This window comes from Lingula anatina, chromosome 2 (genome assembly GCF_051362555.1).
Source record: "Lingula anatina isolate TDL-2025a chromosome 2, LinAna3.0, whole genome shotgun sequence".
NCBI lineage: Eukaryota > Metazoa > Brachiopoda > Lingulata > Lingulida > Lingulidae > Lingula > Lingula anatina.
The window spans coordinates 7414649-7440873 of NC_141768.1; the positions used below are offsets into that span (position 1 = coordinate 7414649).

Below are 26225 nucleotides of genomic sequence, written 5' to 3' on the forward strand. Positions count from 1 at the left end.
GTCAAACAGAGTAGATCTAAAGGTCAATAAATCAACAGTTCAAAAGAGGAATTCCTAAAAGAACAAATTTTTTCCATAGAAAGTGGTTTTAAACCGCAATCTACTGTTGTATGCTAGTTACAGATTAAGCCAATGAAGTACATGTACGTAGGAGTACTGGTGGACCTACTCAAAATTCCTATGTTTATAATATAATTGAAAAAATTCTCAGAAATTAGGCTAGGTCCATGGTGGATTTAAGTAAATTCTGCTAAAAAGTAAAAATTATCATTTTATTACAGCATAGGCCTATTAGCAGTATACAAACTCTTATCCACTCGTACATTGTATTAGGACCTGTATGTGGCAATGTTTTTTTTTTTTTTTAATATAAAGAAAGATTAATGTTGTTTTCTGATAAAAACGCGAAAAGTCTGAAATACATTTTGCTAGGGTGCCACCTACATGTAGGGTATGTAACATTAAAAAAATGCATATACAGGTCTGTTTATTTTTGCTGTAAATAGTCTAAATATCTTTATAATAATTATAATAAGTTAACCCTATTTAAAATCTGTTACAAAGAGTGAAATTTTATACCCTAAAGTAGGCTGTACTGTTTATTTCCAATGCTGCAAAAGTGTAAGAAATGCAGGGGTGGATCCAGGATTATTTGAAGGGGGGTCCACAGATGCGAAGCTGAAATCCTTTAAAATTGTCCTCATTTTTCCTTATTATCCAAATATTGTATATTTTCTAAATGAAAATTATGGAAATGTTGGAAAATGATTACACAGATTGCTAATCTCTACCCTTTACCAGAACTATTGAAGAGAGAGAGTGTATTGTATTTTCTTTTGTTGGCTGTACAAAACCTACACAGAGAAAGTAAAAGTTTCAAAAAATATTTTATTCACATAATGTACAACATTTATACAGAATATGCACATTTATCACAGTTTGGCTTTTTTATTTTAATTTAATTCTCAAATTTTCTCAATATGGGCTAAAAAGCATATCATTGTCTGATTTTATCTTATGCATTCAACATGTACAGGACCTTGAATTCTGTGGTCTATATTCTTATAAGTCCAAAGTTCAAATGTTTCTTTGCATCTGCTAGCACATGACAAAAATGTCCTTTGCAAGTCTTCATTTTCCTTCAGTCACCCTAAAAAGAGTAAAATAAAATGAAAAAAAGCAATTCATCAATTGTGGACTGTAACTGGTAATAAATTCTGTTCTGAGTAAATGTAATCATATCATTGAAGACAGTACAAAGCAGGGTCAGACTCTTCTGTGAGATACTTACACAAAGTAGTTTAAAACTAGTGTATCTTAGCTATTAAAAAGAGCATTTGGCTTACACAAGCACTATTGTCCTATGGTGATGCAAAGTAAATGATTTTACACAGGATACCATCAGAATGGAAATTAGCTTAGGTATTTTTATTAATTATGCTACACTTTTTTTGCCTGAATGATGATAAAAAATCTGTATTACCTGCTACCTGTGATTCATTTTCTGGACTAGAGGGGGGAGGTTTGTAAAAAGGATCCTTGGTTAGCATCATTTGGTTTATCTTCTCCAAAATATCATTGTCCATAGACACTTTATTTTTCTGAAATCAAAATGCAAAACTATATATTTATTTACTTATTAAAATATAAATAAATCTGTATCAATAACTTTTGAAAAAAATCAGAAATGTTATTTAATAATAAACATTTTTTCGTTGTCCTCTGCGTGACAATGAAATAGTCATTGAAACATCATCACTAACTAAAAAAGAAGAGGAATTGCCCAAATATTTTTCAAAAAGTTTAAGTCCAAAAATGTCAAGAATTTTACATATAACCTAAATATAATATTTCTCATATAAACATAAAACTTACATTTAAGCAAATCCTCATCAAACCTGTGCCTGACCCTGAGGACAGCTTGGAAAATGTAGTTTGATATTGTATGGCTTTGAGCAACTCTTTCATTCCTTCTGAACCTATCAAATTTTCTAAAAACAAAAATATTCAGGTTACAGTTATAGCAAAATCATTTCAATTTGAAGGCCAGTAAACCAACAACCAATGCATAATGGTGCCATTCCCATATCAAAAATTAAAATAAAGGACAAATTACAATATGTTATAAGTTGATTACAACCCTTTTCTACATGTTTTCATATTAGTCCATTTTACATATACTTTTTGTCTTACTTTTTAAATTTAGGCTGATTAAAACTCTGTTTCCAGGTACCCAAAGCTCATGATTGATGTTTTCTACCTGCTCCAACAGTGGATTTGCAAGCTCTGGTGTTTCAGGCTACAAAAATATATATTTATGACTTGTAAAGATTTATAACAGACGCAAAACCAAAAATTATAACTCCAAGTACACTTTAGATCAAATACAAAATGTCTCCATCAAACCCTTTTAAACAAAATTAAGCTGAGCACCATGCTTTGTAATAACACAAAATGCACATTCCATGATTACACAGGCTGGCATCAGGTGGTCCATAAGAAAAAAGCACTTTCAGTCAAAATGCTTTTCAGTTTATAAGACAACCACAGATCACCAAAAGGAAAGGAATTTTTGAGTCTTGAGTTCCTTTTTGCATTAATGTTGGAAAAAAAATCATAAAAAAGGTTTTATTAACTTGTACTTGTTTGATTCAAAAATTTCCTTTGTTTTTTACTTCTTTTAGTTGAGGCTGAAGGTACTTTTGGGCACAAATAAAGACCAAAAGTGGCTTTGGTCTAAAATGTGACAAATTTTTGACGGTTAAACAAAGGGAATGTAGCAAAAGTGAACTCTACTTATACACTAGTTAATACATCTATTTGACTGAAAACTCAAGCTATATCTAGACAGGTGTAAAACAACATGTGTCTGAACACTCTGTAAAATGTGTATTTCCCCAGTGCCTACCTCTGCTTCCTGCTGGACTGCTCCTTTTTTATCTTTTCCTCCTTTCTTGTCCTTGCCCTTTGCTGCAGTTTTACCTGCTGTTTCGGCTACTACTGATGCTGTAATAAGAAAACCATTATCAGAACATGTATAATGTAAAATATGGTTCTTGTCGAGTATCTCATGTTTGCTCAACTTGTAAAATGCCTCATCTATAAAAGCAAAGCATAGGCAACCTTTCCTAAAACTATGCTATTATGCAGCACCCACTTAAAACAACTCTTTAACAAATATATCTCTCATTTAAGACAGGATATTAAAAAATGTATGTCAACTTAAAAAGACTGTGTTTATGACAATAACGCAGGGCAAAAAAAGTGGTTTCATAAAAACTATTGCCACAGTGCTACAAAGAAAAAAATTACAAACACTTAAAACTAAAAGAGTAGAAAAAATCCAATATAAATTGCAAAATGAATGACAGAATCTAAAGAAAGCCATTAAATCATCACCACTACAACCAAACAAGCCTGAAGTCATGTCAAGTATGTCTTCTGACCAGCAAGGGGATATAATTTCTACTTGAAAATTCGAATATTTATGATATTTGATTTCATAGTAAAATATCTTTATGAAAAGCACAAAATATTTCCAACCACAACATATTTTCCTTCTGGCTCATATACAAAACAATTTCACTTGATTAAGTTTGCCAAATTGGAATAAATCTCAAAGCAATAGTGAATATTTCTATCTTTTTTTAAATCATCTTCTACTGTAAATGAACTTTTACAGATGTAATTTCATAAAAGTGATGTTAACCAACAGATGGCAAAGGAAAGAAGCAGGGGCAAAAATGGAACAAATAGCCAACAATGACAACCAATAAAAATGAAGAAAATTACAACTACAAGCAAAGACAAGCAATGTCATACAGCACTAAGCAACTATTACTCTTTCTATCGTGAGAAGACATGCGCATGTCAGCAAGCAAGCGAGTAGCACTGGAAGCAGCTGAGAGAACTGAACTTTGTCCTGAACAAAAGAAGCAAATGCTGGGATCAGAACAATAAATAAAAACAAAATTATGACTGATACATGTTTGATTACAGAATGTTCATTCCTTTGTGAATTGTATTAGAAATCTTAATTAAGAAATGTGTGTAATTCAGTTGAAAGCCATGTGGGATTGTGAAAAATATAGATCTATAATTTTAAAAAGATAAGTAAATAAATTAAACTATCTATAAAATCCATATGCCATGGACCAACAAACAAATCTGTTTTTAATCCTGAAAAAAGTTTTTGCCAAGTTTTTATTTAAAAATCAGATTCTTGGAGGACCTCTGTCTGATAGAAAAACTTAAAACATAACTGAAAACCTCTAAATAATTTTGAATTTTGAACAAAACTATGCCAACACTTCAGCCACAAATGATGGATTACATATGATCATCTACACGTATATAAACTTTCCACTGCTGTTTGCTTCAAAACTGATGCCTGGGCCAGGACCTCTCTGTCACATCACACTTTATCACCTCATGCTAAGAAACAGCATTATAAGTCCTACGTATTTACATCTCAAAAAAAAAAATCAACTTGGACAGTGTTTCCAGAATAAACTTGCTAATGCTTTTTACGCCAGGTACGTACAAAGCAAATTTATGGTAGGGCCAACCATTTATAAAAAGAAAACAAATACAATTAGCAATGGGAAGCCTGGGTGGGAAGTGGGGGGGGGGGGGGGGGGGGGAGACAGCTAAAAAGTATATATTTTAAAACTAGTCATCAACTGATGGGGTTTTTTTCCAGTGACATAATATCTTAAAGATTTATTTAACTATATACACATTTGGCTTAAAGAAGTGAACAGAGCGCCATACCTGCATCCTGCACTTAGACACTCCTGCTCCTACAGTACATCCACATATGCAACAGGGCAATTCACAGCAATATACACATCATGCATGGCAATGTTGTTAATAAGTCACCTAAACCATATCAATAATGTAGACTTCACTATCCCTCCACCAGGTCTATTCCTTTCTAAGCCTAATAGGTAAACTAAACTATAATACCTTATCTAACCTACAATAACATGCTATAAAGTTAATTTTTCTAACCAAGTCAACCTTTTCTCATTTCAATCAATATGTTTATTTCTTTTCTAACCCAGGTCTTTCTACACCTAGAATTATAACCTAACTTTTACTAGTATCTAAACAGATGCGCCTACCTCCTGAACTACGGCCTCCTATACCTGAACTTGAGACTGTCAGTTAAGAAATAAAGAAGTGAAGCATATATTCCATCAAGTGAATTTAAATATATTTATAAATGGTGTGATTATTATTCCCTAGATAATCTACAACTACACAAAATGCTGAAAACCAAAAAAATGTACATACAATAACTGGCCTGCCTATATAATTCACTGCCTATACCAGTAATGCTATTAAAACTTAACCTGAATGCATGTTCAAAAACTGCACTTTTTCAATCAGCTTGAAGTGTCATGTTAGGCTGACAAAATGCTATTAGAAGCAAGACAGAATTTTACAATACCCTAAAGAAAATTATAAGTCTGAGGCATCATTACTTTGCTGAGATCAATAAAAGTTGCTTAACATTATGCATTATGTATTCAGTTTTCACTATTCTATGTCATTACTACTCCTCATACTAGTAAGTTATATCTAAATAACATAAATATCATTTATTAGATGTCTGAAAAACCCTAAGTTACATAAAACTAACATTCACTTCCAAGTTCCACATGTATAAGTCTGAGCCAAGGCATCTACAGTGTGCAAAAAAGTTCACACTAGGCTTCATTGTCAATAAAAATACATGTATATGTTTTAGTACAAGGCCATGGTCACAACTGGACTACTTCAGTCTAACACTCATCAACAGTTCATCTAATGTCTCAACTTGGAATTAAAAGCTCAAAGCCACAGTAAGAATCCAGATGTATTTTAGTTGTCTGTTGATGTTGGCTAGACATCTTAAAGTAAGTCCATTAGTCCAATATTGTCACCATGGGCTTCAGAGGTCATTGGCACCACAATATTATCAGTCTTCCTCTACCTTTTCCAGTTCCCTGTACCCTGGATACCGAAAATGGCAGAGGTTTGCTGATGATAGAGGGGAGTTTTGGTATCAGGACAATTGCTCCCCTCCACAATCCTCCCACACACCCAGCCTGGACAATTCCCCCTTGCAATGAATATAATAATGAGAAAGTTGTCCTAGAATCATGAGTTTCCAATGACCTCTGAAACTCAGGGTGAATATTGTGGGAAGACAGCTTATAATGTGTGCAGGTGCAGGTGCATGTTGTGAAAATGGAGCTGATATTAACCTTTAGACCCTTTGGTATCAGCTGTGCACACATACGAGAACCAGCAGGTGTAGGTATGAAATAGAAAACACAAATCCATTAGCACAAGTCACAGCAAGATATAAGTACCCAATGTTTCTGATACAACAAAACATAAGTCTTCTATTTAAAAACAGGTACAGTTATGCATGCAGTAATATACAACATGTTTTAACCATCATGTTATCATTTTTTTGGTTGTTAATAAACACTTCAAAGGTTTAGTAATTGATAATTATCACTAATTCATTTTAAAATGTTAAATTTTTCAATATCAAATCTTTAGAAGGTAAAAAGTTGAAAGATCACTTCAATAACTCATAGATGGTCATATATAATTTGTTATCTACAGCAATCTTTTCATTAAAGGGCACAGCATGGTAACTAATTTGTTCACCTTTCTTGCCAGCAGTTTTGTCTTCCTTTTTGCCTTTCTTGTCATCTTTTTCATCTTTTCCTTTTGTGTCCTGGAGAAATGGATGTCAAACAATACAAAATCATTTTAAGAAATCATCACAGCATGTAAAATACACAAGTCTGTTTTTTAATACAGTTATTAAAGATTCATAAACAGCATCACTTCAATGATATCACTAAAACTCTGTTAAATCAATATCATCATACCTTTATTCAAGGGTTGTGTACTCACTTTTTTCTTTGAAGATTTGTCCCTCTTTTTATCTATCTGAGAGCTACTTCTTACACTTCCTGGCCTGTCTTTAGAATCAGCCCTTCTGCTTGGTGGAGGCTATAATAGAAATTTACAGATTAAACATATTCTTTTCAATGGTACATTAGAGTGACAAACACACAATGAATGCTTTTAATGAGAGAAAAATTCAGCAATATGCCATATATGAAGTTAATTTATTTCAGGGGCTTCACACACAGCCTTAATATCTTTATCACTTTAAAAATGAATTGCTTTAGTTCTCTTGCAATTATTAATACTTACAGATTTTGTCCTATCTGGAGCTCCCTTTTCTGAAAGCAATTTTCTCCTCTCTACAACTTCTTCATGGGTCAATGGAAATCTAGATAAAACCTAAAAGAAAAAAGAAAGAAAAAAAACTCTTTTACCTTCTTCAAGTCTGTTCTTTAAACAGCTTAGTATATTTTAAAACTGTACACATATTCCCTTATCAAAACTCAATGATTCACTTTTCAACTTTATTTAGAGTGAATTCATAATAAACTACAGCCTGTAATACCATCCAAATCAATCTGTTAAAAGTTTCTAGGGGAAATACCCATATTTCAGCATTAAAGCAAATTCCCAACTTACCTCTCCAAATTTCTTAGCTCCAAGATCCCCAATCTGATTGTGTTCTAGTGACAAGGAAAGCAAATTACGGTTCATTCTGAGTCCCTGTAAAGAAGAAAAGAAATCCCTGTGATGTGATTTCTAAACCTGAAAATCTTTTTTAACAACTGCTGTAACGTACCATTTCACATTCCCCTTACATTACACAGTATAGTTACCAACATATTACTTTCACATTAAGAAATACTTCCTGCTTACCTTTTTGAGAATTTGTTTTCAGCCTTTTATTATAATTTTCTATGTTCTAAAACCATGAACCATATCTCACATTCATGAAATATTTCTATTCAATAAAAGTCTTTCTATAAATCAACTTCTAAACAAATCTGTAATTTATCTTTCTAAACTGCATCCACTTACCCCAGCTATAGCTGTTGCCCCAACATCAGTGATTCTATTGCCATTGAGATTAAGTGATAAGAGTTTAGTGTTAGCTTTCTGTGTGGTCCCCAGAGCCTTTCCAATCTGTTCTGCGCCTTTGTCAGTAATTTGATTATAACGCAAGGACAAGGTCTGGATTCTGGAAAAAAAAATTATCCATGGCTTTATAAATAATTGGTAACGGACCAACAATACAAATACTTTGTGTTCAACATGTGTTCAACATGTTTTGTATCATCATCCATATTTTGCTGTATCCATATCTTGTGTTAAAATTTTGATTACTCAAATAAAATTTTAAATCATGGTTACTCATTACTTACTGGCTTTCATCACCAATGAGTGAATACCAGTTTTCTTCTGGAACTGGGTTTCCATCTAAAATAACAGTTCTGAAATACCAAAAATAAAAATTTATACTATCAATTAAGACACTTGTGATGTGAATTGTAATCAGATAAATAAAACACTAAAAATAATTTCAGCATGTTGTTCAAACATTGAAAAAAATTAAAAGGTAAATCATATCAGTCTGTTTATGTTATAAGCTGCTATCTAACATACTTAAGGTTGGCACATTGAGGCAGGAATCCAGATAGAATTTCCACTGTGTCACATGTTAGCCCTGTATCCCATAAACTAAAATAAAGATAAATGTACATAAAATGAAAAACAAAAATAAAATGTATACAATCTAAAAAATAATGAATTCCTCATCATACATTTTCTTTGTAGCACTGCGGTAATATGAATTCCTCATCATATTATCACATCTGTAAACATGTGTACAAAAAGTAATAACAAGGCAGCAAAGCTGTCAAATGTACAGACAAAAACAGAAAATAACAAGACAGCACTGTTCTGAAATGGGTTTATTTCCATTTTTAACCATTTTTAACATAAAACAAAATTAACAGTTTACAGCCAATTTTATATGATCAACTAAGAAAATTGATGAGATGGGAAAAATATCAATAGAATAGTGTTAAATGTCCAATTTCTTCCATTCTGAGATTCTGAACATAGTGAATGATTCAATCTGACAAACTGCAATGATATGAGTTTATTTCCATTTTTGAAACTTTATTACACAATACACAATAAAAAGTTTAACATCATTTTTACAAAATCAACTAACAATGTTGTAAAGATGCAGGAAATGTCAAAAAAACACTTTTACATATCTTATTAATTAAATAATGAAACTGTTAACATGCCTAAGAATTGAATCTAAGGAAATGTAAAAAACAGCATAACTTCTAAAATAATGGCCCGATTATGCTGATTTTTTAACTTAACCTGCGTTTTAGCAGGATTGACCACTCCTGTGAGTTTAATGACAATTGGCCCATCTGTTTTTCTTATATTGTGTTTACAGTGTGGCATATATGCTGAAAAGTGAAAAAACAGCATAACTTCTACAATAATGGCCTGATCATGCTGATTTTCGAACTTGACCTGCATTTTATGAATATTCATCAGCTCTGTAAATATAAAGCCAAAAAGTAAAACTGCCTTCCACTTATCGTGTTTACAAGGAAAGTGCACGGCGACGACGGCGATGACAGACGCAGGTGATGGCAATATGTACAGACACATATATATATATTTACTGTACTGTTTGAGAACAGTAAGTGACATGGTTTTTCTTAAATGGTCATCATGGGAGTAGTGCCCAAAATAGGTTTTTTTCAAATTTTGATGCAATATTACATAATGTTTAACAGCATGATGACCATCAATTTTTAATAATAAAATATTAGTATCATGGTTATTCAGAAAATGTGACTAGCAAAGGTCTTCAGGCCCATGGAACTTCAAAGTCACAACTTGAAAATGCCAAAATGTAAACAAAACAGCACTGTTCTGAAATGTTTTTTTTTCCATTTTTAACAATTTTTAACATAAAACAAAATTAACAGTTTACTGCCATTTTTATATGATCAACTAAGACAATTGATGAGATGGGAAAAATATCAACAGAGCAGTGTTAAATGTCCAATTTCTTCCATTCTGAGATTCTGAACATAGTGAATGATTGAATCTGACAAACTGCAATGATATGAGTTTATTTCCATTTTTGAAACTTTATTACACAATACACGATAACAAGTTTACCATCATTTTTACAAAATCAACTAACAATGTTGTAAAGATGCAGGAAATGTCAAACAAACACTTTTACGTATCTTATTAGTTTAATAATGAGACTGTTAACATGCCTAAGAATTGAATCTGAGGAAATGTGAAAAATATGCTGAAAAGTGAAAAAACAGCATAACTTCTACAATAATGGCCCGATCATGCTGATTTTCGAACTTGACCTGCGTTTTATGAATATTCATCAGCTCTGTAAATATAAAGCCAAAAAGTAAAACTGCCCTCCACTTATCGTGTTTACAAGGAAAGTGCACGGCGCCGGCATCGGCATCGCCATCGCCATCGCCATCGGCGACGACAGACGCAGGTGATGGCAATATGTACAGACACATCTGTGTCTGTACATAAAAATGTCAATGAAGATTAAAAATATTAAGTTTTTAAAATGGAGTTGCAAGATACTACTGAACGTTATGCTCCCAACTTTTAATTCCTGACTAAAACTATTTCCTTTATTCCAAAACCTATTAAATTTTATTTACTTGATGGTATGAAGTCTATCCATAGTAAGCCAGCATTGCTTGAATACGTTCATCATAGTTTCATCTATCTTCCAACCTATAAGTGATAAAGCCAAATGCAACTATCAACTATCAGTTCAAAATCAGTTTGAAAAAAGTAAACATTATCCATTCTATTTTCAACAATACAGTTCTGTCATAATGTTTTGTGTGTTGTGCTTGAAAAATGGCACCACAGAAAACAGATGCCCCAGGTTCATTGATGATTGGAAACTTATTCCTACTATCCACTAGCGGGGAGCCTCTGCTGTTTCCAATAAATAGGAATGGCAGAGGCCTGTTTATTGTGGAAGCTATATCCCAATTATCTCTGAAATCCAGTTAAAATTAATTTTCAAAAAATTAATTTTTTGGTTACATTTAACAAATCTCATGCCTACCTTTAACAAAGACTTCTGTGACAGTGTCCCATTTGTCTGGGTTATCCATTTCCACCTGAACTGTAGGTTTGAAATATTCATACTTGTCCTTAGTTGTGTAAGTCTTCGGAGGTGGTTCAACAGGTTCTTAAAAAAAGTTGTGATACCATTATAAGATAACAATACTGGAAGAAAAAACAAAACAGTAACAAGATATTTCACTGTCTTTACACTCTTGTCTCTTTTCTACTGGTGACTCTGGGAGTGAAATAAAACCTGAAGGTATTTTTCTATTACAACCATCTTTATCAGGTAGCTAAAATCCCATGTACTGTGGTTACCTCCTTCTCCCTCAGGTTCAGGATCAGGTTCTGGTTGTTGCTGTTGTTGCTTTCCTTTCCCCTTCTCAGCCTTGCTGGCTGGCTCAGGGGGTGGTGTGACAGGGCGGTGGGGACGCTGAACCACAGGCGGAATGACCGCCATATTGTTCCTCCTACACAGTTCAGTGAAGTCTACACTTAGGTTGCCTGTGCACACATGTGGCTCTGAAATCATTAAACGAGAAATAATATTTCTAACTGAGAATGACTTCCATTGTTTGTAGCTGAATAATCTTGCTGCTTAAACCACATCTGAAAATTAGACAAATATTAAAATCCAAGAGAAGTTCTTGATAAATTTTGGGTGCATTGAATTGAATGGGTTTCATGGGGTAATTGTTCTTAATGCTTACACACCATGCAAGCTTTATTCCATAATCAAGAAATGGGGGAAGAAGATTCAGATATATGTAGAAAATCATATCTCATCAAATTTTATTATAAATCATTCAACAAGACCTAGCAGTTCATCTCAAAACTAGTTACAGGTCTGTAGTTAGTATTTTGATAAACATGCTACAGTCCACTTGTATTGTAGCAATTAACAAATGTGAGTGATAAGCATAAAAGCTTCAGAGAAAATCAAATCTTATCAATTGATTATTCACTTAATCATTATACTTCTCACGATATACAAAAGATGTAAACATCACTCTCATTATTTCCATGATACTACTTAGACTCTACTTTAAGCTTTTACTTCTAATCATTCTTTAACTAGGCAAAAAGCAACAAGTTAGGTATAGATAAGGCCTTCACCTTTAAAGCTCATTAAACACCTGTAACATACCCATTAGAAAAGCAATATTGTTTTTAAAATAAGCATATGTCTATCTTAGTGAATGTTCTCAGCAACGTCTATATTCTTTGAGACAAGACAATATATAATTATGCACTAAATGGTTTGAACCAAAAAGTGATATAAATCAGCATTTAAAAAAATAGTGTGTACTGAAATGCACAAATGAATATTAATCACTTTGGTTAGACATGCCTACAGTGTTGGAATCAATGTATAGAAAAGTAATGGTCAGGAAATAAAGATGGTGAGTATAATTTAGTTTAAATCAATCAAGAATTATTAAAATACTTTTTTTTTTATACTGAATTATTTACAGTATTTAAAATGAGAATAAAGAGCAAAATAATCAACAAAAATACGTTATTTCGAATTAAAATGACAAAGAATATGAATTTCTTAAAAACAAAATGACGTAGAATAGAAAAAAATATCTAAAAGAAAATACATTTGAATATTTTACTAAGAAACTAACTGTTTACACAAAATAGATTCCCTTTTCCTAATGAAAAGGTTTAAATTAAGTCAACCAAGTACCCCCTCTTCCCAATTAGCCTTGATAGCTTCTATCCTGTATATTATTCACACCCGTGCCTAAATATGGAAAACTACTTGTACTATGGAATAACATCTAGAAGTACACAATTTAATATGTAAAGAAAGGATAGGATATAATATCCGATTGAAAACCAAAAATTTAATATTGCTGAAATAAAACCACAGGTTTTGATGAGTTCATGCAAAATACTATAAACAAGACCTATATCGATGAGTTTGGGTTAGGAGTAAGGAGACGGAAAGAAACCCACAACCATGCATATTGTGCAGCAAGGCAGCTGTACTTAAATGATTTCTGCATAAAATATGTTACCTGAATCGTCACCTGGCTCTGAAAACACAAACTTGCACAATGAATGAATCTGTGAGTAAGACATACAACTATTTTGTACACAAAACAGCAATAATTAACAAAAAAAAATTAAGTCAAAGGTTCAAGCAATCAGACCCTTCATAAAATTGTCTTCTTTATCAGCGCAGCATTCTACCAATGCATAACTATGCCATATTCTAAACTGTTTGTAAATACATTTTAGCAAACTAAACATTTTATCAGTCTCTATTTATTCAATGACACCTATATCTAAGAAAACCAAATCTCCAAATTTTTTTTGGCATCATGTCTGTTTAAACTTATGGTTTTGTTTAAAAAATCATAACTTGTCTAATGTAAGAGGGTTATATAATATATAATTTTGGTTTTGAATTTATATGGTTAGGTTGAACAAACCTGGAGTTTTACTGTCATCCTCATGTTCTTGACTGGCACTGGAATGCCCCTTGTCCTTCAGGGCTTTCTCTATTTTTTTGCCCATTTTAACCTTCTTCACAAAGCTGAAAAGATAACACCTGGCATTAAGTAAAAGGTAAATTCCATATATATATATAGAAAGCTATATTTTGAATAAATCTGTCTTTTTTTAACATCCCTTCACAAAACTGCTTCATTTCTTTCAAAATATTTAAAAACTTAAACCAGTGACAGTATATAATTATATTTTATTTAAATGAACCTGTCTCTTACAACTATTTACAGCTTCAAGATGCATTATGCACCACCCAAATGAATTAATTCAAAATAAAAGTTTCATGACACATGCAATATTAAGCAATAACTAAAAAATGAAATAAACAAAGATGACCTGCAAGCAACAGGATAAATATCAAATTGCACTCTGCAATTGAATATTTAAATGCACCAGAGAAATTCACCAGATATGACAAGCCAATTCAGCACTTTTGAAAAATAATAATATTATACATATTTTTCAATGAGATTAAATGCATTATGCATGAAAAAAAAACTTCAATGACTCAAACCTGCCAGCCACTATATCTGCAAATGCCGCCATTTTGATAAAGATCTGCAGCAGAAACATTACTGATCCATATTATCATAATGTAAGGTAAACAGAGAACATGCTCAGATAATATTTGTAGTTCTAAAGCACCGTGACAATTCTGATTTGGATGTATATGTACATGACAGCTTTTTTAAATAACAAAACATTCATTTTCTTCAACACTGTTTATACCTAACTTGTAAAAATAATTAACAAGTCAATGATGCACAGCATGAGTGTCTCACAATATTTTATCACATATTTATGCACTTAGTAGTTATTTATCAACTTCTACAAATGCTCCTATTCACTCACATAAAATCTTACTTTTAAAGTAATCATTTATAATGAAATGAACAACTATAAGTGGCTTTTTTTCTCTGACAAAACTGTTGATTCTCTTTTTCTGACATTCCCCATGACTCTGTAGATCTGAGAAATTCAACAATTCCTTGAACCATACATCTCTATTGTCATTTTAACAGTCTGTGACGTTATCTTTACAATGATATTATTTTTTGTTATGTGACAACCCCAAGTGTACGTATTAATTCATCCTCTTACCGGGTATATGTAGGATTTGTTTTACAATTTTTCAGCTACACACTATCCACTTCAGATTTTTATTTCAAAATCTATAGCATTGAATAGGCAGGAAAATATGCACGTAGCTATGAAGCAATTTACATCTAAGTCTGACTCTAAGGCTCAAGCAAAAATGGCGACCTTCCAATAGTAGATCTTACAGGTATATGTCACGCGTTTTTGGTGAAAATGTCAAATAACGCGCGAAGGAAATCATAGCCAATGTCACCTGTGTATGTAATATAAATGGTTATAATCTCTAAATTTGAAATGAAAGACATATATGAACGTGTTAATGTTGTAAACTTTATAAATCATACATATTTACCTGCAGCAAGCAAGTGCCTTCTTTACTCTTTTAGTAAACTACGGGTGCATACACAATAAAATATAGTCCTTATTCTGGGACCTTTGGATTTTAGAAATTGTACAAAAAAAGTAAAAAGATTTACAAAAACATTTCTTCAATACATTTTAAATGATCTCAGGGAAAAGATTTACTTTCATTCTATATTTTTTTTGTCTTTCCACATAAATTCATGCGCACTCAAATGTCAATAGCAACCGCGCATGCGTATTATAATATATTCTATTTTAGGACGAGAGCACATGTATGATGTACATGTAAAAAGAACTGACTGAACTGAGTACAAGTATTTATGAATTAAAGAAATTAATAAAATAAATAAATAGTCTGACGACAAAGGTAAAATATAGAAGTTGTATGTATTTGTAAACATAAAAGATCCTCACCGAATGAAAGCATTATTTGTTTCCATTAAATTCGAAGAAAGGACGTCCCTACCGGTACACTGAAGAGCGAAACAAAACCCGATTTATGCTATAAAAAGCATAGGACATACAAAGCATCCCTCTGTTCTTAATATCTGGTAATATGTAGGTAAATCTAAAATTTTGGCCACCGATAGGCACGAACATGTCCGACATGTGTAGGCATACTGTAGGCCTATAGACCTAGGCCCTACATTGTGATTTACGGTTGATATTCGGGCCTATATCGGTACAGTATATTGGTACAGTACCTGTTTAATTCGAGACAAAGGGGGTAATTGTCGGAGGGAAATATAGGATATTCTAGGCCCTCAACACAGATTGATTGCATTTTTAATCTGGCTAATAAAAATTATTAAAAAGAATGACATCAATTAAAAAAAATCCACCCCTTTTAAGATCAGTTTTCTTTTTCACATTATGGCTTTCGCACGTAATCTAAATGCCTTTAAAATAATCTCTTTCAAATAGTTGGGAAAAACAATGGCCATGGAACCCAAATCAAAAAACTTTCTTCATTTTGAGGTACCCAACCTTTCGTTAATACACATTTCCAACTGACCAACTTACCAATTAGGCTACTGGTAGGTCCATCTATAATTCGATCTGTCCACCTTTTTATAAATCCATTTCTACTGTAAGATATTTGTATTTGCACGTTTTGATATCACATTTGTGATATATCAAAATCCATATAATATAGGTCTACCTGATTTGGTCTTAACTTCAGCTCTTACTTGGTCGAATTTAACTGAGCCAACAGCAGGGATCAAGTATGGATGAATAGATTAAGCGATTTTCCCACAGCATCATCGGTAGATTTTAATAACAAAATACTTAAACTACTGTACTACTGATGAATTGAAAGAGGATTTACATGTTTAACATTACTTAGAAGGTTAAATTTCCCGGTTTTCTCAATTCATCGAAGGATAGATTGTTTTGTGGCTGCTATACTGGACCTTTGTGCCAAAATATCAACTCGGTACGATAAACTTCCAAATACTACTAGCTAGTATAATATGTACTCCTCCTGACTAATATCCGTTCCAATTCTCCACCTTAAATCTAGATGTAGACTTTTTGACCCCTCTTCTCTCCCATATCGTTCCTTATACTTTTCTTTTCCACTGAGTCAGCCTTCCTACACCGACCATACTACAGGTATCTTATCAGGTATATGAAAAACCCAGTTTCTGCTGTACGTGGACATACATAGTTCAACAAACAAGACATTCACATATAGCAAACGCTGATATTGCACCAACTCCACAGATTCAAACTTACGAAGCAAATGATTTTTTCGACTGAGGTGACGGGGACTTCGGTGTATTCGTATTTCCTTCGCGATGGCCACCCATTACAGAGGGTGCATCCCTTCCACCGCTGGACCCTGAACCTCGACGACTGCTTGCCATTTATAGTCTTTTGTCGATGGCATTTAATGAATGCTAGAAAAAATCTGGCTGTTATTTTTAGATAATGGCTTCCTTGTTCCTATAATTTTCTTTTAAAATTTTTCAGCGAATTAAAATCATCCATCTAGAGTGTGCCCTCATATCCATAGAAATTGTTCATCTGCAGCTTATATTCAGAAAAGTTACAATCTCAAGGTTTTTGTTTAAAATATTTTCCCGAATTCATTAGAACTTGAATCATACAAATCTTTTGAAATTGCATCCGATAATTCCCTTCTTGAACTTTTCACTGTATCCTCGAGAATGAATAAATAAAAAAAAGGCTTAGCAACTGGCAGCTACTTTCTACATTCGATGACCCGAGATATATTCTTCCAGTTAAACTCCCCAGCCCTACTGTATATGGCCAACCGACCATATTTGAGGAGGGTGATTATGAGCCAGCGATCGATTAATCTTTACATCCTCTTGATAATCTGACAATATCCCGCTCCAACTTTCCATGAGCTGTTCGACATGATCTGCTTTATAAATGAATAGACGCAACGTCCAATCGAAAACGTGACTTCCAATAATCCCAAAAAGACAGGGGATTAAGTACAATAGCCGTTTAATAAACGCTGGAGCGCTTTGTTTGGTCATTGATTGCTTTATCAGTATCGTTGCTTCGTTTCGGTGTATCTTATTTGTTTGCATTCTCATGTAGTCCTGGCAAGCTGTGTGTGCTAAATAATTCACAAGGATATCTATGCTGTATGTGTTTGCCCTATCGGTCAATTTTTCGCGTGTTGAAAAAGGATTTTCCAATTATAAAACGTTCAAGCAACGTCAATTACAGTTTTCAGGTGATTTTATTCCCCCATATCAATGGTTTGAATAGTTAGTGAAACGTCAGATATCCATTTTATTTCAAAAACTACTCACAGCTAGGGCGCCCAATATTAGTTTACTTATTTAAAAAAGGATCAGATCTTTTATGAAACGTTATTAGAAATAGAACAAAACCTGCACATAAAGAAAATCGATTGTAAAAATGCGTAAGACTACACACTGATACGTAGAGCTGTTAATCCTGCATTCAATTTACGCGACACATTTGTAGAACACTGATTCCCGGACAGAAATGTGCACGAGCGCTAACCATTACGAATGATTCTGGCAATCTGAACACGGGATTGCACATAAATGGCTCTCAACTGCCTCAGGTGATGATATTCCTTTCAGACTAAGGTTCATCGGGCACTGTTTTAGTTAAGTTTTTCAGTAGGGTCACATGGCTACTTCTACTGTTGTTTTGATTTCGCTTGTCGTTAGGATTAATAGTTAATTAATTCAGGACATGGTTAATGTTTGATCTGGACACTTGAGCCTATCAAAGTTTGCTTCTACCATCGATCAACTTATCTAAACTGATCACCTTAATTCCTATCAGAACGGCCGCTCTTGCAGCTCTAAGTGAATGAAGCCGCTTTGATTTTTAATATTCCAATACTTCGTAATCAACAAATATGTTTGATTAAAAACATAGTACTCCAAGAAGACCACAGATCTCATAGATTAATGCCGTCAAAAAGAAACTGTAATTAAGAAAACTTACCCTTCCACTAATCGATCCATTTTTTACTTTTTCTATGTGCATATGGTATTAAATGGCACGTCAACTCGATATAGAGTATGTACTGTACTGTGCCGTTCATGAATTATGAACATATATTGTAACTACAGCAGTTCCTTATTTCTAAGCTTGTTTAACTACTTGATATAGCACTTTTGTTGTAACCTTGGAAATTAATGAAAGAACACGCCAAACAGCATGTACTTCAGAAATGATCTGTCAAACTTGATTGTGTTTGTACATCAATTTTTCAACAGGTAAATACTTGCCTTTGTGTTTTTCTTTTTGTATTAATTGTTTTGCTGCACCATTCTAAAGTGTAATGAAAAATTCATGTTGTTTATTGAAGGGATAAACCACTTCTCAGACTCCTAACAAAGTATGGCAGATTGTCTTCCGAATAAAACTTTATTCCTTTATTTGCCCAAACGGAGAGTAGGGATTAAATATGGGAACTCAATAGTAGAGAAAGGCTAATATGGAACGCTATCACATTATTCTATTTACCTCTCTTTCGTCACCAGATTATTTTTCAGTCAAATCAGTGCTAGATAACTGGTGTAGATTTTCGTACACAAATACACGCCGTATCAGTTTAGAAAATGAGAGCCAAACTGAGTTTTTAAGCCTATCAGTAAACGGCAACTTAGGCCTAAAGGTTTTGCTTGGTGGAGTGAGTGTTTGGTGGAGAAAGGATGCCCTCTGTGTTTTGGGCCCCTGACGGCCATTTAAATATAATGTGCCGTTAGCGGCTGATATTTGTCAAAAGAAAAGGAAACACAAATGAACTAACAGTATTTTTTTTATTCATCTATCGTTAATTCTAGCCGTTATAATTCTAGCTGAAGCCCGCATGAAGGTATTTTAATAAAGAACGTGTAGTGTACGTGCACATTACATTCCCTCATGGACCAAATGCGCCATCAAATTTCTCTAAACTCATATATGTAAAATAGGCGGTTCCACTGAACTAATTTTTATCGGGATTTCGACACTTTTCCATTGAAGAGATTCCGACAGGATGGATTATGAAAAAATTGCGTAATTTCAGTCAAATATTCTTTTCCAGCTCTGATGATCTTGTATTTCGATGATGCTTTAAATGCTTTATTCATGGCATATAAGTAATATGTATTGGTAATCCGAAACAGAATTTGTTGCATTTTGAACAAACATTACGTTTACTTAGTTTATTTTGAATGATATCGCCAATTGATAGAACCGAAACATGTCATTTTGCAAAAAGATGTTGAAGGAAAGTCAAAAAGTGATTCTATTAGTCACTATTTTTTGTCTAACTCTTAGACAACTCACCTTAGCGTTTTCATGAAAGTTGATGCCGAGCTAATTTGACTTTTGTCCCCCATCGTGTTCTATGAAGAGTCTGTAATCTGGAAAATATTAAAATGCCGTGAATGGATATGTCAAACCCCATGACACCAGCGTATGACATAATTTGCAGAGGAATCCGCAAAAAGCGAAATGTTCCCTCGACAGTCAACTGAAGAGAATACGAGACCCAAAGAGGAGAGATTTAAGATATAGAAGACTTTGAACATAAATGAAAATATTTACCAATTAATAGAAAAAATCACAGATGCGAGAACCTGTAATTGTTTTTAGATTTTTACCTTTTTGAAACTTTTTATGACTCCATATGCACAAACATTCCACGTCTCCAAGCGTATTTTTTACAGTCAACAAATCCTCATTAAAGGATGTATTTATATAGCCTGAATTTCTACCAATTTCCTTTGATACTGACCAAATATTTAGACGCTTCAAGGGAAAAAAAGTAACTCAAAAGTGAATATGAATGGTTCACAATCTGAAAATTGCGTAAATTTGCTTACCAGTTTTTGACAATCACTTTCTGAATAATTTCAGTAAATCTTGCAGCTCAGCAGTATTAAAAACCTGCATTTGATGAAACAATAAAAGTGTACTGATATTTTTTCAATCCTTTTCAAAATTCATTTTTACTATCTTCGAGTTCTTAAGTAATCTTAGCCAACGTGCACTGACCAGAAAAAAAAAAAACAATTATAATGAACAATGAAACGACGTTTACGGCAGTTTCAGAACATTTTTGATTTTAGTTCAGGTACTACCAATTTGGCAACTTAATTGCATTCTTATGTTCTACATTGTGCTTATTTTATTAGTTGATTTTCTTATAATATGAAACTATTCAAGAGACATAAATAGTTAAAAAGATGTTTACGACAAACGCAGAATTATTTCTTGCCTTTCGTTCATTTACTGCCAATCTGGTATATCAATTGACTTTTTATGCTCCACATTTCGTTTGTTTTATAATGTTGTTTTATATAACATTGTTGTTTTTTTATATACAGTATGAATCTTAATAAGTTCCATAATTTCCCACGCTCGCCCCCAAAAACATGCATATGCCTTGGTGGATGACTACTTCTCGATTGTTTTCCTTTTAAGTCAATCAGCAAAATCTCAAATAAAACAACTTTTATTTGAACCGTCAAGCAAGATGATATTTACAAACTTGCTTTCACCTGTACAACAGAACACCGCTTTTTTGTTAAATGCAATTTTCTTGTATATATATATATATATATATATATATATATTTTTTTTTTTTTTTGAAAAAAATACATACAGCCAAAAACTTACCACTGTCAAATGATGGTTCTCTGTTTCGAAGAGGATGTCTTTTACAATCCAACAATAAGTATTCTTAGCAACTGGGAAATCCAGCAAGGTGTCGTTTTGAACCGTTACCAGGTAAGCTTAATTGTACAATTTAAACAACTGACCATGAATAATTTAACATAAAAATTGCCGGCGTAAACTGAAAAAAAATCCCAGTATATCTCTACATTTGGTAAACTGGAACCAGCGGCTGGATGCGTTCTCTCTGCAGTTTGTCTCCAGTCTGAGAGTCAGTCTCTGGCCAATGTCCTAAAGAAATGTTGTCTTACCCGTTCTAATGTTTACCCGAGGACTAATAACTCTATTAGAGCGGAGATTGTTCATTGAGCGCCTCATTGACATAATGAGGCAAACGGCATGCGAAAACATTTGAAACTGTTGATATATTAAGGGAAAGTATATGGAATCGCTAACAATTGATTGTTTACTTTCGTACCTGTCCTGTTGAAAGGCGTGCACATAGAGACGATATTCTGCTAAGCGGGGTGAATAGACCGGTTTATTCACTAAAGTGGCAAGGTGAAGACAAGTCTATATCCATGTTGCAAAACCAGCCTGGATTTGTTGATCGTCATTTAGAAAATAGGAAACCGCTTTAGGCTACCGAATTAAGTCTACAGTATTTTTTTTTTTTTCATTTAAACTGCAGACTCGTTCATGTTTAATGTCGCTTTTTCTACTGGCGTCTTAATGTTTGTTAAGGACTATTGCAACATAGTGTTAAATTCTATAAGCCATAGGGAACTGTCTGAAATTTAAAGCCAGCTTAACTTTTCAAGAGCATGTAATGCAATCTTTATGAATGCGACTAAAGTAAAATTATACTTTGTAGAGCTGGAGAGGTGAACAAATAAACTTGACTTTGATACCAAACTTATAAAGATTTTATGCCAACAAACACCCAGCTAATTATTTATTCAAGCAGAATATGAAATAACGGATTGCAGTTGCTGGATATTATCATGTGTTTGTTCCAAAATGACTAGAACTCATCATTAAGGTGACTGGTAGCTGGGTTGACAATTGCTTCAGTTTTACTGTTAAATTCAATCTACCACTTTTTAAAAGTGGTACAGGAATATTTCTTCAAATATTCTCTTTAAACAATTTTTACACGAGTATCTTTCAGAGCATATTGTCTAATAGGTGTGATACCAATTTCTAAATAAAATTACAAAAAGGTAATGGGATTAAGAAATGTCAGTCTTCTCTTTCAGAACCATGTGCTTTCTCAAAAAAGAATTAGTAATAAAATTAAAATAAGTATTAACATAATAAAAGTTTTAGGTAATACTATCATTCAATTATCATAAATGAAAGAAAAATGCTTCCTTGAATAAAATTAACCTCCTCTTGTCTTGATGCTGGAAAGTTCCGATTTAAAAAACTGAGCTTCCTTGATGATGCAGCTCATTAACAGTGATGTGTATATTTGAATAAGTAGGCAATCAGGAATGTACCCTAATAAAGAGGAAAAAAGTATAAATTTAAATTTCTTTGGCAAATCTTAAATGGTTTTCTTTGCAATAAAAGTCAATTTTCAGTCAATAAAATCTGGTTAAAACGTTTATTTCACAATACAAATAGAATCACACTCTTTAATATGTAAGTTTTTATACATAGGTATTTCACTAACAAATTAAAGTTAAAATGCAAGTAAATCCTTTAAGGAATATCACAGCTATGTTTCATATAAAAATACTGCATATTTACAACTGCTAAAATTAAGTAAATTTTGTATATTTCTAAAACAAATCCTTAGGGTTTACAGAATTAAATATAATAACATATGGTGCTCAAAAGAGACAATGAAATAAGGGTATAGAAAAGGACGGGTTCTCTTGCATGTAATATAGTAAACACACAATATTCAAGTAAAACAGTGCATTGGCAGCATTGGACGGTTTTAAATTATGCACAACCTAAAAATATACATTTGTTATTGTCAGTGTGTGCTACATTTTCAAACTCACAACTCAAAATACCTGTGTTTTGGTGTATTTTGGTAAATGTCAAAAACCCAGTACACTATATTTCTTAATACATATGACATGGCAGAATATATATATACATATTTACATAAGATGTGGTTGCTTATAGATCATTAATTTTTTTCCCTTTGTTTGGCTTATAGTCCTCAAGTTCAGGTCTGGTAAGTGTAATTTCTCTGAACAATCTGAAGTTTTACTTTCATCAGTGTATGTCATTGTAATAAAATGTCTCTCACAAAATACTTTCTTCTCCATATTTGTCAATAACTTGATCTCATCTTGGCTGGAATGTACATATTTTCTATTCATTGAGCTGACACAGCAATGCTGCTCCCATGGCAATCCAGTAGTCCTGAGGCACGGCAGATGGCAAGTGAACAAATACCACAAAATTGGTGGACATGCCTGAAGTGGAAAAAATTGAATTTAGTAAGTGATAACAGATACCTTCTCAAAATAAATTAATAAATAAAATTATTTGGAAACTCCTGAATATCAATCTCTAAAATATCTATTTTGATATCAAAACTGTCCAAGCATGCGAATCAGGTGTGTGTGTGTGTGCGTGTGTGCGTGCATGCGTGCATGTGTGCGTGCATGTTATCTATGCATGACCTACCAGTAGTGGAAAGAACTCCAGCTCTTAGTCCAGTCTTATACAGGGGTGCTATGTAATCAGCAGGGTCAGGAACAAAGTCCATCATGGGTTTCATGTGGAGCATCACTAGTGGCTCATTCATCACACCCTGCAGTGAGCTCTCCACTCTCATCTCCTCCATGTTCCAACGGAAACCGTCCATAAACAGCCCATGGACAAGGACACCATCTTCTGGTGCAGGGATCTTAAAGGAAATGGTGTTGGTTAATATAGTCAACTAACATACAGTTGAATTAAGCACTTTGAATGTCAGGGTTACCCATGCTGATTGACTACATTCCTGCTCAGTTAACCATATACTTAAATTTAGCAAATAGACTGATAAACACCACAAGTTTTCTTAAACTGGCAAATGACTACTCTTCAATATCAGTAAATTTTTTTGAACTAGAGATTTTTGTAGAAGTAAAGTTTCCTTGTTGCAGAAAAATTTTAAAAGTTAAGCGTACTAAATCATTATAATATTAAACTGTCCTTCTGACAGTAAAATCCTTATTTTCTTACCTCCTTATCCATTTCTAATTCCTCTCCAAACTTGAGTGTTTTCATGGCCTCTGAGACATCAGCTTGGTCACGGAAGAAGGGAATGGTGATGAACTCAAAGGTCAAGTGGTCAATGGGCAGGTCATACTTCCTGGCATGGTTCTGCAGGGTACCGGTCAAGAAACCTATCACAAATAATAATAGTGGATTAGTTAAAATGAGCAAACATTATTGACATATGCTTGGAAAAGAGACGAACAGTAAATGTATATCCACACATAGCATTTAATTTTACAGGAATCAAACAATTATGTCACAGTGATTATAATCTGGTTGCTGTCATGTCGGAAAGCCACCTAAACTGCAGTTCTTTACATCTTCCTACCAATTCCAAATACTTTAAGTTATTAATCTTTAGATAATATCATTTTGAACAACAGGCCTTAGCATTTCAAGGTCTGAGCATCGTAAAACGGGGAATCCAAAAGCAGACCAAAGGCAGGTAACTTACCTTGAGGGAAAAAGAATCCTGACAACCAGAATGACTTGGGCTGACCATGGATGACCCAGTGCTGGATGAACTCACACCTCAAGACCAGATCCTTGACCCAGCTGCCCAGTGGCTTCAGGGAGGGGTAGGCAGCATTCTCCCACAGACGGGGCACTTGGTTGTTCAGAAAAGCATTATAGATCTGCTCCAACTCCTCACTCATTACAACAAAACCCTTGATGGCTTTGAGTAGCTGTCTCAGGGAATTCTGAAAGCATGGGGTTTGAAAAATATGTTCATTAGATATAATGGGTGTTTTTTTCTTCAATTAATAGTTGTTTCTTTTTCTGAGTAATGTTTCAAAATTACAGTTTTGAGGAGTAAAATTTGCTCTTTAAAAAGTAGATGGATTCTAAAATATGCTTGGCCTGTCAACAGATACGAAAAAAAAATATACATACAAAAAACATACATTTTGTTTACTTTGCAAGATATCAGTATCAGATAATATGAAACCTTAAATGTAGCTTCTGCCTTATAATTACCTTAATAACTTTGAGCAATTTGTTGAACCTGTCCACCTCTTGTGTCAGCACTGTGGTCAGTGAATTTAACCGTCCCTTTGCATCAGCCTTTGAAAGAAGATTGGCATACAGAGATTACAATATTAAAATGAAACTGATAGTCAAATGTTTGTTTATTCCAAAACATTTTTCATCTTTGAGTTGACACAACTTAAAAACACCTATTTCAACAACAGCTACCATTTCTACTCCAATCAGCCTCTTTTAAGAAGCTGGCTATCTTCAAGCATGTGTCAGATCTAAACTTTCGTTATGAATGTACATAATGTATGCTTCCTAATTACATAACGAATGTGTCAGATCTAAACTTTCGTTATGAATGTACATAATGTATGCTTCCTAATTACATAAGCTAAAATGAAGATGTTTTAACACAAAGTTTTATCCGTCAGGAAAAAAGGAAGACAAAAACTTACATCAAACATATCTTGTCTCGCATTCTCCATCTCAATATTTTCCACAATCTTGCCCAGAATGCTCTCAGCCAGTTCATACACTATGTCATCATTAGACTTGCCACCACTGCCTCCACCAAGACGGGGCTGAACATCCAGAATTGTGCCAATGAGGGAGTTGGTTTCTTGACGCTGGAAGGAAAGAAATGGAAGGATATCTTTAGTGAAGTCATATTATGATTTTTTGCAAAGAATTTGACCCAATTTTTTATGGTAAATGAAAAGAGAGATAAAAATCACTGTAGCTTATATTATGAGGTAAACCCCTATTTCTCTGACATTTCCTTTCACAATTCAATTAATAAATGAGTCAAATACTACCTATGCTGGGCATGATATGACTATTTCTTTTATCTTAATATCCTTAAC

The 26225-nt window shown here is 33.3% G+C and overlaps 2 protein-coding genes across 14 annotated transcripts in view; both read right to left on the reverse strand.

Annotated features, from left to right (window-relative positions):
* Window positions 1-870: 870 nt before the first annotated feature.
* On the reverse strand, window positions 871-19889 carry LOC106172405 (leucine-rich repeat-containing protein 71). Of its 13 annotated transcripts, none has more exons than XM_013553097.2 (20): window positions 19822-19889; window positions 13485-13588; window positions 13068-13085; window positions 11359-11562; window positions 11039-11164; window positions 10620-10695; window positions 8542-8616; window positions 8301-8369; window positions 7957-8116; window positions 7558-7641; window positions 7228-7317; window positions 6922-7020; window positions 6670-6739; window positions 6255-6275; window positions 5127-5162; window positions 2909-3006; window positions 2194-2299; window positions 1876-1991; window positions 1484-1601; window positions 871-1150 (listed from the first exon to the last, which is right to left on the reverse strand). In XM_013553097.2, the coding sequence occupies exons 1-20, from the start codon at window positions 19872-19874 to the stop codon at window positions 1146-1148; spliced, it is 1728 nt and encodes a 575-aa protein (XP_013408551.2). In that variant the 5' UTR covers window positions 19875-19889; the 3' UTR covers window positions 871-1145. The 13 variants fall into 13 exon arrangements, with proteins under 13 accessions (XP_013408551.2, XP_013408552.2, XP_013408545.2 ...); XM_013553098.2 differs by lacking the exon at window positions 19822-19889 and adding an exon at window positions 18490-18571; XM_013553091.2 differs by lacking the exon at window positions 19822-19889 and adding an exon at window positions 16762-17442.
* A 2859-nt stretch (window positions 19890-22748) lies between these two features.
* Window positions 22749-26225, reverse strand: part of LOC106172395 (dynein axonemal heavy chain 6) — a 45976-nt gene continuing 42499 nt past the window's right edge. Inside the window, exons 72-77 of the mRNA XM_013553082.3 lie at window positions 25818-25988; window positions 25363-25449; window positions 24839-25085; window positions 24349-24512; window positions 23806-24028; window positions 22749-23591 (exon numbers count right to left, since the gene is read on the reverse strand). Of these exons, the coding sequence (XP_013408536.1) occupies window positions 23488-23591; window positions 23806-24028; window positions 24349-24512; window positions 24839-25085; window positions 25363-25449; window positions 25818-25988 (996 nt within the window). The 3' untranslated portion in view covers window positions 22749-23487. The remainder of the gene's footprint in view (window positions 23592-23805; window positions 24029-24348; window positions 24513-24838; window positions 25086-25362; window positions 25450-25817; window positions 25989-26225) is intronic.